The sequence below is a fragment of the Myotis yumanensis genome, unplaced genomic scaffold (genome assembly GCF_028538775.1).
Source record: "Myotis yumanensis isolate MYYU_CA2020_CCGP unplaced genomic scaffold, mMyoYum1.0.hap1 SCAF_2, whole genome shotgun sequence".
In the NCBI taxonomy this organism is placed as follows: Eukaryota; Metazoa; Chordata; class Mammalia; order Chiroptera; family Vespertilionidae; genus Myotis; species Myotis yumanensis.
In genome coordinates this window covers 159,592,563-159,608,529 of record NW_027223753.1, presented here as the reverse complement: position 1 = coordinate 159,608,529, position 15,967 = coordinate 159,592,563, and the positions used below count along the sequence as shown (strand labels likewise).

General features: G+C 40.3%; 1 protein-coding gene and 1 pseudogene across 6 annotated transcripts in view; both read right to left on the bottom strand.

Annotated features, from left to right (window-relative positions):
* Window positions 1-7,642: 7,642 nt before the first annotated feature.
* On the bottom strand, window positions 7,643-7,812 carry LOC139003903 (small ribosomal subunit protein uS14-like; annotated as a pseudogene).
* Window positions 7,813-11,430: 3,618 nt separating this feature from the next.
* PARP15 (poly(ADP-ribose) polymerase family member 15) overlaps window positions 11,431-15,967 on the bottom strand; it is a 58,491-nt gene continuing 53,954 nt past the window's right edge. For all 6 annotated transcript variants that reach the window (XM_070406321.1, XM_070406326.1, XM_070406322.1 and 3 more), the window contains 2 exons: window positions 14,012-14,186; window positions 11,431-13,699 (listed from right to left, as the gene is read on the bottom strand). In XM_070406321.1, the coding sequence (XP_070262422.1) occupies window positions 13,410-13,699; window positions 14,012-14,186 (465 nt within the window). In that variant the 3' untranslated portion in view covers window positions 11,431-13,409. The remainder of the gene's footprint in view (window positions 13,700-14,011; window positions 14,187-15,967) is intronic.

The window sequence follows — 15,967 nt, the reverse complement described above, 5'->3', positions numbered from 1 at the left end:
AGCAAGCAAGCCTCCCTGCTCGCTTCAGTGCATGGCTGCCGGCCGCCATCTTGGCTGACAGTTAATTTGCATATACTCACTGATTAGCCAATGAAAAGGGTAGCGGTCGTACGCTAATTACCATGTTTCTCTTTTATTAGTGTAGATTATTACCTCACGAAAAGTTTTATTACTTGGTCAGGGATTAGGCATATTTATGATTTTTTTTCAATAAAGTACCATTTTGCCCCACAGAAAAGCTGGCTCCCTTTACATTGCTATCATTAATATGTGAGCATGTGTGCTTTCTGGACCCTTGCAGGCTGGCGATTTTATCACTTTTTAAAACTTTTTCTAATTCTTTCTTAGCTACAGAATGAAACTTCCAGGTAGGTTTAATTTGAAGTTATTTTACTGACAAGTTTGAATAAAAGTTTAAAAAGTCATGATTTAAAATCATGTTTCTTCTTGTATGAACTCTTTTAATTATTTATACTTTTAAGTTATTGAATTTTTGTGTTTATATACAAACACTTCTTCCATCCTTCTAAATTTTTAAATCTCAGCTTTATCGGTATTCATTACATCAGAGGTAAAACTATCTAAGTCATGAATCCTTCCATCTTTTTTATTTCTATTCCATCAAGAGTGAAAAAGTGATTTCCCCTTGTGATAGTCTATTCACATAGGTGGGAGTGCATTTCTTTTGATTTTTAAGTATTTAATATTTAATTCACCTGAAATCTTTTAGAGAATATGATGAAATGTGTAGGTCTTTTTTTAATATTCCCATTATTGATATTCTTCTATGCCAAGGATCTCAAATTGGTTACCAGTACATTTTAATGACTGCTAGAAAAAATTCTTTTGAATCAGGAATACTGTTTGATGTTTTTGTTCATTTATGTTCCCATATAAAGTAAAAATTACATTAATTTCAATTTGAAACTACATTACATTTTAATTTTATAAAGCATCTTCTTTCTCATTGTGTTATATTGTAAGCCAGAAGACACCTTAATCAATAAGCCAAATTTATTTGGAGTCCTGTTCATTTTCGCTAGCAGGCCCAGAGGAACTCTTGCTTCTCAAATTCTGGGGCCCAATATGGTGGAAGTCTTTTCAATTTATATGTTTTTCAGCTCTTTGTTTTCCAAATTTGGAATGAGACTTCCGGACTTTCTGAGAAAAGGTCCTGTTTGCTGAGACAGGGCCATGAGACCATATCTCAAGGCCTGGCCTGTTGTCAGCACTGACAACTCTGTCTGGGGCATATTTTATGGCCTCTCTGGAATGGGGAGTAGTCTTATTTTCCCTATTATTTAAGGGAGCAAATGTTTACAGAAGCCAGAATAGCAGGGTTAACATTTTAAACAGCAGTTTTTACCCAAGATGGAGGTTACTATACTTCAATTGAGGCTGGTCACCTGAATCTAATAATGAACCAGGCTGAGTTGAAGCTAAGTGCAGCCCTGGTAAGGCTCAGTCTAACTCGATTTTACTCCTGTCTCTTCAGGATTTTCAGCAGAAATCCTGCTGGTAAATCCAGTAATTCTAATCTGTTTCACAAGATTTCTGAAGGCTCTGTTCTTCTTTCAGTGGTTTTCTGTTTCTATTTTGAAACTCCAGTCTCTTGCAGCCCCAGAATCTGATAGACTCCCCAAGGTCCGGAATGATGAGCCTCTGGCCATGCCCAGAATCAGCGAATGACCCCGGGTAAAGTGGCTCAGGAGCCAGCTCTCCTTCCCCAAGTGTCTTCCTCTGTGGAGGCTGAGCCTCTCCAGTTCTTGATGATTCAGCAGCTCTCCTCTGCCTTACACAGATTGTTACAGGGGGTGGGACTGAGCCATGGAAGGGTTACAGAATGTTACAGAATGTGCTAAGGGGAGGAAATGAAACATGAGAAACTGAATGTGCTGGGAGGAGGGACTGACGTATGGAGAAGGATTGTGTCAGGGTTAGGGACCATGGCAGGGTTAGGGAATATGGCAGAGAAAAATTGCTAGATTGTCTTAGAAAAACAATGTGTTATGATATGCTCCAGCCAGGTGTGACTCCGTTTACCTCCCCTTTGTGCTTATGAACTTTCTGTGAACTTCTAAGGAACAGCTAATGAAATGCTTTGTATTTTTTTAACACTGTTTTGCTATAAAAGATCATAGTGCACACTTGGTCTCTGCCTCATGCTGCAAACCTTCCCAGAGGGGGAAGGTGCGGGCTGTGGTCAGCTGGCCAGCTTAATAAAGGCTCTTAAATTTAAATTCTGAGTCGGTGGTTTATCTCGCTGAGCCAACCCATAATAGGTGTAATCGCCTTAACCCTGCCACATTGTTACCCTCTTTACAGGATGGAGACACCCACAATTGTGTTTTACTTACTGACCACCTTCTTACTCCTAGGAATGACTTATAGGAAACTCTTATTGATAATGCTGACTTAACTTGGTTCACAGATGGATCTTATCTAAAGGATGAACAAGGACATTTCCGAGCTGGATATGCAATAACTTCCATGGTGGATATAATTGAAAGTTCTTATCTGCCTGAAATCAGATCTGCTCAGCAAGCCGAACTCATTGCTGTAACTCGGGCTTGTCAATTGGCCAAAGGACAAGTAGCTAATATTTACACAGATAGTCACTATGCATTTGGTGTAGCTCATGACTTTGGAATGTTATGGAAGCAGCGAGGCTTCTTGACTTCCTCTGGGCAGCCCATAAAAAATGGAAAACTGGTTGCAGAATTTTTAGATGCCATACAGCAACCAAAACAATTGGCAATTATAAAAATCCCAGGGCATTCTAAAGCCACCACCATGGAAGCAAAAGGAAATCATTTTGCTGATGCTGCAGCTAAACAGGCAGCATTGAATAGTCAAGCTATCCAGACCCAAGAATGTTCTTTACTTCCTATTAAATTAATAAAAGATTTTCTTTTACAGTTTCAACACATAGCCACGGAAGACGAAAAGAGAATATGGCAACAAAAAGGGGGAACTTTTGACCCAGACAGACAGATATGGGTTGGACCCAATCAGAAACCTATTTTACCTGTAGGAGCCCAACTTCCTGTACTTCAGCATGTACATGAGCTAACACACTGGGGTCCTGAAAAGATGATTTCATGGATTAACAATATTACTGGAAACCTTCTCCTATAGTGGCTCATAAAGTGTATAGCAAATGCTCTATCTGTCCAAAATATAACCCAGGAAAATCACTCCATGGATCCCAAGGACATTTCCCACTTCCTTTGGGCCCATTTGAGATATGGCAATTGGATTTTATCCAAATGCCATCATCTCAGAGTTACAAATATATATTATTCATGATTTGTATGTTTTCTCACTGGGTTGATGCCGAAGTCCATTTATTGTCTTCACTAGCTGAGTATAGACAGAGACCCCCAAAAGTTAGTAACCTTGAAACCCTAGCAAAGGTCAGGGCTGTGCACCACCCAGTTAATCTAGACAATGGTAGCTGAAGCAACCTCCCTACCTTTATTCATGTAAATAGCTGAAGCAACCTCCCTACCTTTAATCATGATAGTATCTGTATGTCATTGAAACCTCCTTTCCCTAGGGCTACCCCAGACAAACCTCCTTACCCTAGTGCTACCCCAGATCAAATAAAAGGTTGGAGCAGCCTGAGTATCTGTGGAAGTTCCTCTCCTTGAGTTGGACTTGCCTGCTTGGCTCCCCAACATTTCCAAATTGTCTCTTGTCTCTTTTCTCTCTCATAGTCTGAATCTATGACTCCAGGCAAAACAGTTAATCCTTTCAGAGTGTTTCCACTCCTCCCTAAAATCAATCCTAAAGTTCCTGGTGGCACAGGTCCCCAGATTCCTGTAGGAACAGCTTGCCGAGCCATATCGGGGGTCAAAGTGACCGTTATAGTACTGTTAAGATCTAGGTCTGAGCTCCCTGGAGTGGCCCGAATCAGAGTCCACTGTGGGCTTTGCAGGGCAGATCTCCCCTTTTATTGACGGGGCTGGGGGTGGCCCCTCTGGCCGTTTCCCTGCGGTTGGCCATACCCTGTGTTTTTATCTAACGGCCGCCTATTTTTATGAAATTTCAATTTACAATGGCTGGCCCAATGGTAGCCCTTCTGGCACCTAGGACCCTGAGAGGTTGGATCTGTGTTGATCGGCTCAGGAGGCAGGAAGTTCGCGCCTTTCCCTAGAGCGCCTCCTTGAGTTGCCTGCATTCGATTCTAAAATGTCCTGGTTTTCCACAGTTATAACACCTTTTATTTTCTATGGTTGCAGCGGCAGCGAGTAAGTTCGCTTGAAAAGTACCTGACCCCACATTCTGACATGCTCGAATCATTTCTGTAATGGTACTACCTTTTTTCAGAGGTATCAGGCATTTCTTACAATCATCATTGGCGTTTTCATAAGCTAATTGCTGAATTAAAATGTCTCCTGCTATCTCATGTTGAATCTGTCGTCTCACTGCTCCAGTGAGACGAGCCACAAAATCAGAAAATGATTCTAAAGGCCCCTGTATACATTTACTAAAAACTCCCTCAGAGTCCCCTTTTGCTGGTAAAGTCCACCAAGCTTTCCTTCCACAAGCTCTAATTTGCTCATATGCCAGTTGCACATAATTCAACTGGGTTCGCACGTCATTGTATTGTCCCAGTCCTGCTAGCATTTCATAAGTTATTTGAGCATTCAGCCCGTGGTTTATATGGGCTTGCTCCTGGCATTTCTCCAAGAATTCTCCCTTCCATAGTAAATAATCTCCTCCATCCAGAGTTGCACATGCTAGAGAATACCAATCGTGAGGAATTAAGAAAGTTTCAGAAATATTATTCATAATTTCTCCTGTAAAAGGAGTTAGCTGTTGGACCATTTTGGACTACACTTCCACGTAAGGCCTTTATCATTTTAAAGTCAATTTTTTTTTTTTTTTTTTTTTTTTTTTTTTTTTTTTTTTAAATATATTTTATTGATTTTTTACAGAGAGGAAGGGAGAGAGACAGAGAGCCAGAAACATCGATGAGAGAGAAACATCGATCAGCTGCCTCCTGCACATCTACTAGGGATGTGCCCGCAACCCAGGCACACGCCCTTGACCGGAATCGAACCCGGGACCCCCCAGTCCACAAGCCGACGCTCCATCCACTGAGCCAAACCGGTTTCGGCTTAAAGTCAATTTTTACATGCTGTCTTATTATCTGATTTGGTAGCTGTGGGTCAGCTACCTCTATGATAGGGAAAGCAAGCCTTTCTTCCACCGGCATTTCCCTCAATCCTTCTCTGATGGCTTTTTGCACAGGTGATTCCATTAATGAAGAATTAAGCATTTCAGAATTAGGATGTGCAGGTGGAGGTGGAGAGGGCCATGAAGGCCATTCCTCTAATTCCTTTAAAAGATTAAGGGATAGTGTTTGTTTTTAAATAGGTAATAACACCTATGAAATTCAAAGGCATGAAAGTATGCAGCAAAGAGTCTCCCTCCACTGCATCTAGCTAGCTAGTTGCCCTGTTGGAAGGGAATACAATGCAAAAAATACTATGATGCTGCAACAAATAGCCTTGCAATAGATTATTCCTCACTTTTATCTGTATGACAAATTCCTAGCAGTGGGATTGCTAGGTCAAGGATATGTGCACTTATAATTTTTATATTATTGCTTCTTATGTATCTTTCCAGAGCTACTCTAAACATATCAAACACATGTAAATATGGAAGAATGTCTTTTATTTGGACAGACTCGTATTTTCTCCTGAATTACAGTCTACAATGATCAGAAGGCTCCTGCCAATATTAAAAGTTAGAAATTCCTTTGTATTGGAAATTTGAAAACATTTGCTCCATTTTTTTTTAAGCTTCCAGTGTTGATGTTGAGAAATCTGAAACCATTCTGATTCTTCATCCTTTTTTAATTTTCTTCCCTCTAAAATTTTGTTCTCAGTGATTTTGAAATTTCCCCATGATATGCCCTGGGATTGCTCTTTTTTTCTTCTTCTTCTTCTTCTTCCTTTTTTTCCCCCCTATTGTACTGAGCACTAAGGCATTCATCTGGAAATCCCTGTCCTTTAGTTTGGAGATGTTTTCTTGAATGATTTCATTGTTAAGTTCTCTGGTTCCTGATCTCTTTGTTTCTGGAATTACTATCAATTAAACATTGGGCCCTTTGAACTGGTCTTCTAGTTTTATCTTTGTTTTCTATTTTTCATTTTAGTTTTTACTTTCTGAAATTTCCTCAATTTTATCTTTTTTTCCATTTCTATTATACTTCTTAACTTCAATCCCCCTTGTTTTCTTCTTAAATGTTCCTTTCTTATAGAATTTTCTTTCCAATAGTAGTTTTTCTTTAACCTTTATGTTCTGAGTTAGAGGCATTCCTTGAATGTCTGATAGACTTTGGTTGTCTGTTCTCAGAAGTCTAAGCAGCATTTGGAAAGCTCTGAGCTAGTGAATGGGGCTTATTTACTTTTTCACTGTAGGTGCTTCAGTGGACTGTATTGGGGAACCTCTATTGTCAGTATCTTTAAGTAAAATTTTCTCTTGATCTGGACAGGTCCATAGTCGCAATTTCCAACCTCTTGTTTGGAGAGTAAACGTCTGCTACTATTTGGGGAGCAAAATGGGAAAGGGGGCTTTGGGAAGGATCATCTCAGGATTTAGGATTTAGTATACATTTGGCCACTGACTCTCCTCTTTTTGCTACAGCACCCAGGATCTCGCCTGTGCCTGGTATCCTGCTTAGAGAGCCTCTATTTTACCTTCTATGGAAAATAGCCTCCAGAGTTCCACTGGGGTTGGTGAGGGGTTGTCCTGAGCAAGGAGGGTGAGGAGAGTATCTAGGGGTTTAAATGTTCTTAAATGGTTTTCTTTCTATCATTTTAGCACCTGCCCTTCCTCTCTGCTTCACTGTTAGCTCCAGAGGCACGCATGTTATCAGTTCCTGAGCCTTTTGAGGGTAAAGCAGGTTGGTTCTTGGCTTTCTTCCCACTTTCTAGCTTAAGGTTAAAGTATCTGTAGGCATTATCATAGACCCATCTGCTTTCTAGCTTCTAAAATGCGTTTGCTATCATCTCCTATTCTCACTGTTCTTAAAGACTTGTGTATTCTTTTAAATTTCTTTCCTAGGATTTGAGGAGGAAGCAAAATTAGATGCATATGTTCAATCTTAACCCTGAACCCAATTTTAAAAATGTTAATGAAGTTAAATGTATTTATCTTTGCCTCTGTCATTTGTGCTATTTTTATATATATAGCAGAGGCCTGATGCATGAAATTCCTGCACTGGGGGGATTCCTTCAGCCCAGCCTGCGCCCTCTCGCAGTCCAGGGCTCTTGCAGTCTGGGACCTCTCACTCCTTACCACCCACCTACAGCGGAGGGGGGAGAGGCTCCCGCCGCCACCACTGTGCTTGCCAGCCATGAGCCAAGCTTCTGGCTGAGCAGCGTTCCCACTGTGGGAGCGCACTGACCAGCAGGGGGCAGCTCCTGCATTGAGCGTCTGCCCCCTGGTGGTCAGTGCTCATCATAGTGACCGGTCGTTCCACCAGTTGTCCTGCCATTTGATCGATTTGCATATTAGGGTTTTATTATATAGGATATATTAGAAGGGTTGCTGTTGTTTTATGTACAAAAAGATAGCCTTCTGTTATAAGGTTGATGTCTTGAATGACCCATTCATGAAAATTCACTTAGTCCAGCTTAATGACGCCTATGTCCTCACATACTGATGGAAACACTGGCTACACATGTTGAGGCCATATTTCCAGATCAGACCATGGCGGTTTGAACAGATGCGGTAAAAATGAGAACCATGGCCAAATTTCCTCAGAAGGCTCCAGTAGAGTTATTGGTGACCCATCTTGCTCTCTCTGTAGCAATGAGGCAAAAGTTTTTCTCAATATAATTTTGGTATTATCTTATTTAACCCTGGAAAGTAGGAAGGCAGGAATCATTGTCTTACTTTTAAAAATGAAGAACCAAGGCTCTGAGAGTTTAAATGACTTGTCCAAGTTTATACAAGTAACACATTAGTTCTTGAGTCTGGACTAAATCCAGGTCTACTAACTCTAGGACAATACTAAGTGATGCCACTTCTTGATATTCTAAAACTAGTTTTATTTCTTTTTGTTTTTATTTCAAATTTTTTATTGTATTTACATCTTGAATTTTTATTGCCTTTTAGTCTGATTTGCACACCAATCTTTTTCCTTATTAATATGTTGGTCTTATATTGATTACTGATAGAAAAATAGTGATGAACTTAAATCCCTCGATTGCCTGGCAGCAAAGAACAATCTTAAGAAAATAAGTTCTAGATATTATTTGTTTATGTGGTTTCCTGAACCTCAGGCATTACCTGTATAATAGTAGTCCTCTGGGTCTTTGTATACCGCAATAAGAGAGCATGACAGAAAGATGAACCCAAGGAGGGAGATTTTGTGAAAGTGATACCTGAATGGCGAGCTGAGGTTCTCCCCCAGGATCGTGTCTCACAAAGCTAAAGAATGAAATCAAAGACCAGAAGATTTAAGCAAAAGCATGGAAAATGTATTGCAAGCATATTCAGACTCTCTGCACAGGAAGGGGACCTAATAATGGGTTGCCACTGAAGCCTTTTAGTCTAGGGCAGTGGTCGGCAAACTACGGCTTGGCAAACCGAGGCTCGCGAGCCACATGCGGCTCTTTGGCCCCTTGAGCATAGCTCTTCCACAAAATACTAGCTCTTCAACAAAATACTGACTTCTGCGCATGGGCCACGAAGTTTCAATCACACTGTACGTGCGTGCCTGCACGTGGTATTTTGTGGAAGAGCCTCACTCAAGGGGCCAAAGAGCCGCATGTGGCTCGTGAGCCGTGGTTTGCCGACCACAGGTCTAGGGGATTATATATGTTACAAGCCTACTCTATATCTAACCGTGTGGCCACCTGATTGATTCCCTCAATTATTCTTGCCTAGCAACGAACCTGGACTACGCCTATTCCTACGCCTCAGTTCACCTTATTGTTGCAGCCTTTCCCTGGTTTCACATACCTCCAACTCTGAGTCTAAAAACATTGTTATTTCTGCAAGGTTGGTTTCTATGGTTAGGCTTGCTCATTGCCGTGTCTGCCCCTGACAACGTTCCATCTGCCTTTGTTTTCTACTGGCCCCTGCCCTATCTGCCTGCATGTCAATCTAACTCCTCTCAAAAGTCAAAGTTATTTATTTGATGGGCCTTAGTTATCTATACTAATAAAAGGGTAATATGCTAATTAGACTGGGAAACCAAACATCTTCTGGACATCTGACTTCCTTCTGGACAAAGCCATGGTGGTGGGGGCCGAGGCGGAGGCAATTAGGGGCGATCAGGCTGGCAGGGGAGTGCAGTTGGGAGCCATCAGGCCTGCAGGGCAGGGCAGTTGGGGGCCATCAGGCTGGCCAGGGAAGGCAGTTGGGAGCTATTGGGCCGGCAGGGGAGGGCAGTTGGGGGCCATCAGGACGGCAGGACAGGGCAGTTGGGGGCCTTCAGGCCAGCAGGGAAGGGCAGTTGGGGGCCATCAGGTTGGCAGGGGAGCGGTTAGGCGGTGATCAGGCTGGCAGGCACGCAAGTGGTTAGGAGCCAGCAGGCCAGATTGTGAGAGGGATGTCTGACTGCCAGTTTAGGCCCCTGTGGGATGGGGCGTAAACTGGCAATCAGACATCCCCTGAGGGGTCCTGGATTGGACAGGGTGCAGGCTGGGCTGAGGGACACCCCCCCCCCCCCCCCGCCAACTGTGCACAAATTTTGTGCACCGGACCTCTAGCAGAATTATAATTTTAGGTAAAAAGGTCAATAGTTAAGTAATAAAGGGCTTCAAAGAAATAAATTACTGTGTTTAAAATGCCTTTCTAAACAAGATAAGGAAAATAAAGTAGGAGATTATTTAATTGTGGTGGCTACAAAAATAATATAAACAATAAGGGAGATGAAGCAAACATCTTTTAACATTGTTATTCACTCTAATTACAAGATTCCCTTCCTATGTTTACTAATAGTTGTGGTGAAAACCAAGATTCATATGAGATAATGGAAAATACAGGGTATCCAAAAAATACTATATACACATGTTGAATAATTATTCATTCCAATGGGTTAAATCTGAAAAGCAAGAAACATCTCTTGTGCTATCAGCTCATAAGTAAATTTTGGGGGAACATCCTGTATTTACTGATCTCTGTTCCTCATTCCTGGCACTCAGTTCCTAAAACCCTTGTAATTTCTTAAGTGAAAACAGCATTAGGAGCAACTTTTGTTTTAAAATTTGACCTCAGTTCCTGACACAAAAGTTCTTAAATAACTTGGAATTTCCTGGGTTTGGTAATGTCTTTTGTTCAAATGAGGTGACTCATGGTGAGCTCCTAAATGGGGGCTGGTCATCAGGGAGACCAAGTCACAATTAGAAACTAGATATTCAAGGGTTTATTCCAGGAAAAAGAGAGAACTGCAACCCAGAACATGCAGCCATGGCAAATTCACCACAACAAATAAAGAGGAAGGTCTTATATGGATGGTAAAAAGAAGGCTATTGTGATAACTAGAGTTCTTACTTAGCTTCTTGACTAACATAGGAATGAGAGTTCCCTCTATAGGCCCTCCAGATTCCAATCTGGTTGAGGTCAACTATTAATTTTTTTTTATATAACTTTCAGCCCCATGCTCTATTCTCCAGAAAGGGAAAAGGGACTGGAATTGACTTAATTATTGATCGTGCCTATGTGATGAAGCCTCCCTAAAAATCCAAAGGTATAGCCCTGGCTGGTGTTGCTCAATGGTTAGAGTGTTGACCTGAGCATCAAAGGGTTGCAGGTTTGATCCCTGGCCCCAGTTAGGACATGTGCAGGAGGCACATCAATGTTTCTCTCTCTCTCCTCTCTCTTCTCTCTCTCTCTCTCTCTATCTCTCTCCCTCCCTCCCACCTTTCCTCCCTCCCCGGCCCTTCCTTCCACTCTCTCTCTAAAAATCAATATCATGCTGTTGTTGTTGTTGTTGTTGTTGTTGTTGTTAACCCTCACCCAAGGATATTTTGACTTTTTTACTCAAGACTTCTGTGTTTTACTGCTGAAGTAGGAGTACAGCAAAATAAATTGGGGAGTCCTTGAATAACAGCACCAAAGGAGACAGGAGACAGCAGTTTACATCGTAAGTAAGAGTCTACCTTACCTAAGGAAAAGGAGCTCTTCCATACTCCAACCTGGCTCATTAGAATTCTACACTGGAATTGGGAGCCAAGGCCCAGGTAGTTATCTGAGCATTATTTAACATTGTTTTGTTCTCTAGGACTATATTTCCTTCAAGAAATCCAGGGAGTAATGTCAATGAAGGTAGATTATGGTCTTTGCAACTCATATTCCAATCATATATTTATCTAGAGATGTAACTACCCTATTTTGACATGACATATATGTAAAAACAACATTAAAATACAATTAAAATGACATATAAGGTATTTAATGACACGTAAGGGGAAAATGATACATATAGTACAGAACTCAGTCATTAAGATTGTTTGCAGAAAAATTAATAACATGAGAAAAATACTTGTAATGTTAAATGAAAAATGTAGATACAATATTGTATAACTGGTAATTGAATAAAATGTTATTTTGATTGAATAAAATGCAATTTTTACTTTCTTGAAGGTGGATAAAGAAACTAGAAGGGAATACATAAGAATACTGGCAGTGGTTTCCTCGAAGTATTGGAATTATGGGTGATGGAGTTTGGTGAAGATTTTTTAAATGTATTTCTGTACTCTTTAAATGTGCATGTGCTTTATTTATGATAACATAAATACTTCTTAAATGTCTGCAACTCTTGAAAAGTAATGTTTCAAGATAAGTATGCTGCTAAATATTTTAAGAATTTACCTCATTCTAATATAAGGGATGAATCTGAAAGGACACCATCTATAAAAGAGATGAGATATGTTCTGTGTCAGTGTAGGTAGGACAGTGATCAGCAGGTAATAGACACAGAAGAATAGATTTCAACTCAGTATAAGCAAGAGTTTTTTGATACTTAGAGCTGTCCTGGAATGGGATACAATAGGTTCTCTCAAGATGCTGCGCACTGTAAGTGGTCAAGCAGAGCCAGAGGGCTTTTTGCCCTAGCAGATGGTGAAGGTAGAAAGATGAGGAGACAGTGTCAGTGATGGCGAACATATGACACACGTGTCAGAGGTGACACGTGAACTCATTTTTTGGTTGATTTTTCTTTGTTAAATGGCATTTACATATATAAAATAAATATCAAAAATATAAATCTTTGTTTTACTATGGTTGCAAATATCAAAAAATTTCTATATGTGACATGGCACCAGAGTTAAGTTAGGGTTTTTCAAAATGCTGACACACTGAGCTCAAAAGGTTCGCCATCACTGGACTAGATGATCTCTAGTGCCCTTTTTACTGCTAACATTTTATCAATTTGTCATTCATTCACTTATTCATATGACCTCCAAGATGATCCCCAATCATCCTTGCCTACTGATGGCCATGCCTTGTTTAATACCTCCCACATTGAAGGAGCTGATTCATGGAACAGGATATTGTAGAAAGGAGGGAGTAGACTTCAGAGGCTAGGCCACAAAAGATATGGTGGTTTCCGCCTTCTCTTTCCTGAGTTGCTCACTGTGGAATAAGTCAGCTGCCATGTCATGAGGACACTAAAGCAACCTGCAGAGAGGCCCATGTGGAGAGGAAATGAGGATTCCTTGCCAACAACCAGTAAAAACTTGCCAGCTATTAGAGTGATTCCCCTTGGAAGCAGATCGTCCAGCCCCAGCAAAGCCTTCAGATGACTGCATCCCCAGCCTTCAACTTCACTGCAACTTCACGACAAACCTAAGTCAGAACAACTCAGTAAAGCCATGCCAGAATTCTTTACCCACAAGGACACTAAGTTTGGCAGTAATTTGTTATGTAGCATTAGATATCAATACAACACATTTTTACCTGATTTGTTTCACAACAAATTTGACATAATATTCTTTGATTCAGTCACTCTATTGCTAATAAGAGTTTCTTAAGGAGGCAAAATCCTGAGCTGCACAATAGCAGCCTATTCATTTAATAGTCTGGTTTAGCTCAACACAGTTGGGGGTCTTAACACATTCCAATAAGAACAATGACAACTTGGCTTTAGAATGATTCATCTTATTTCTTTTCCAATAGAAGAAAAAGAAATGTGTCTGTAGTTGTGGCTATAATTGTGTCATTTATATTTCTCAGCTTCTACCCATCAATATGCTCAGAAGAAAGATATGCTAGAAATTGCAAGAAAGCATTTTAAAAGGCTTTTTTTCAGCATTATAATACCTAGCATGGAGATTTGTTTTATCTGTTTAAACAAACCAAAGGCAAAGACAAAAATTCTATGAATTGTTCTCATAAATAGATGACTAAATCACCTCTAAAGTTTTTTTTAATCCCATGTTTTAACATCTGAAAGTTATAAGATATTCTGGGTAAGCTTGATTATCAAAGAATACCACAAATAAATTTGGATGTTGTATATCATCTGTGACAGAGTCAAACAGATCTATGGAATTGTAAGGGTTCTTTGGTGGAGGTGTAACTATTCCTTCACGTCCAAGTGTGTAGACTCCTGTAAGTACTCGTACAACATAAATATGTTTCCTCCCATTGCTGTCTGGTCTGGAGTATTTATCATCAGCGGAATAACTGGCATCAACAGCAAAATAAGTTCCTTTTCCATAGGCTACAGCTGCAGAGAGAAAGACAAAACCCTTCATAAGAACATAAAATTATCATAGTGTACAGAACCATACCCAAACCTAAAAATTAAATAAAATTTTAATGCAGCTCTTGGTCACCACAGCCACTTTTTATCATTTCTAAAATTCCCTTCATTTGTCCTAGAAAGGTTGCCAGTCTCCTTTTGGGTGAAACAGAATGAGCTCTATCCTGACAATGACAGTATGGCTGCCATCTAGGGCTACACTGCTTGGGTATGAATAGTCAACATTAGAACATCCATTCACCTCGTTCTGATCAGTAAGATTACTTGCTTCCTTACCATTCTTCCCAGCATAACTGCGATTAAAGCCATGCTGATTGACGTGTGGCACAGAGTGTGCATCTGTCCCATGGAAGAGGATTTTCTCATTATCTATATGGCCATTCTTGATGTCCATGTGCTTTTTCTTTATCTGGTAGCTCTGCCAGAGAAATTCATTCTGTATCTTCTCAATCTACAAATGACAAAGAGCAAAACATTTGAATATGACCATAAAGCTCAATGTAGTGTTTGCTGCGGCCTTTAAGCAATATAGAGGAGGAGGAGAAGGAGAAGAAAATGCAAATAAACAGCAAATTTAGAGTGGGTACTGACAAGAGAGAAAAATTCTGAGATGTTCTAAACTGAATTACAATGGGCTGGTCTGTGGAAGACCAAACAGCTAACAAGATTGCTCTCATTCCTGAGTATATGTTGGACTGTGAATTCACTTCTAAGCGGCCATTGCTGAGATTATCTAAAGGAGAGAATAGCCAGGCACCACCAATCCCCAGGAGCCTCAGCTTCTTATTTACACATTTACTTTCCAGATTGTTGCTCACCATGAATCTGAATGAGCAGACACTCTGCCTGACCAACTCTGTGCCTATCTCAGAACTAGTCCGGCTTCATCTTTCCCCACACTCTTTCTCTACCTACAGCCAATGTACACTCTTTCAAACTAGTACTTACATCTTCTTCCCCCTACTTGATGCAAAATCCTCGGTGACTCCAGGAGGGTGAGCCTGCTATATTTTCCACCTGGCACTGCTGCAGGAGGTTTAGACTTCACACCTCAGGACCTGGTCATTTTTCTTGGTAGCAATGACCCAAAAAGCCCTTTCTTTTCAAAAGACTTTCAGCCGTGGAAGTTACAAATTTTCTTTAACAGTAGTTATTTTTAGAAAAGGGGCAGCCTAAAAGCATCTGTATGTTATAATACTACTTATTATTGGTATCTATTTTACATAAAAGAACTTAAAATTTATATTAAAATGTTTACCTGGAATTCCTAGAAATTTATTGACATTCAAACACCTACTCATTTGTAATCATTTAATAATTATTTCCATAATTCCTTCTGATCTCCCAATCATATTCTTTCTTCATTGCTCCAATTATGGTCACAGATCACCTCATAACTGCCTAATTTAATGACTATTTCTTTCCAGAGATATCAACAGCATTTTAAACCATGAACCATCCTCTCCTTGGAACTTTGTCCTTTAACTTTTTTTCAGGAAATCATTCTCTGTTGGTTCTCATTCCTTCTAGAAAATGAATTTAGTTCACTAATCATCTATTGAACATCTAGTATGAATCAAGCACTGTGTTGGGTCTCTGCCCTTAAAACACTTTCAGTCTAGAGGGAGAGAAAGACAAGAAAACAGATCACCACCCCTCACTGTGAGAAGGGATGGATTAGGAGAACATACACAGAGTAGGAAAGCATCAGAAAGAGATCCAGATAATCTACGTCTCGGGGGAGAGTAGGAAATCTGAGCAAATGGTGTTCTGGAAAGAAAGACAAAAGAAGGATCAAAGAAGAAGGGAGTGGACAACTGTAGCAGATATTTAGGGGAAGCCAAGTGATAAAGGCAGAGGGAAAGTTAAAAGCCTCATGATGAAGATTTAGAATAGGAAATGCATGAGGAGGTTGACTGGAGGAAGCAAGGGAGGATTCCAGGTACCTGAAGGGTCCAACTAAGGTTGGAGATCATGAATTAGTAATGATTTTACTTAGCAGCAGCAGGAGAGAAGGTAGGTTATAGAATTAATCCAAAGTTGGTGTTTTTCAAAATGGGTATGATAGAAGGACAAGAGCCAAGAACGTTACAGAAATTGGGTAAACAAATTAAAGCGAGGTTCCAGTACTCTCAACAGCTTTGAACATAATGAAGCATCTCCTCCTTTAAATATGTCCCTTCCACAATCTCTCTTTACTGGTTCTTCTTTCTCAGGAACTTTTACTCATTC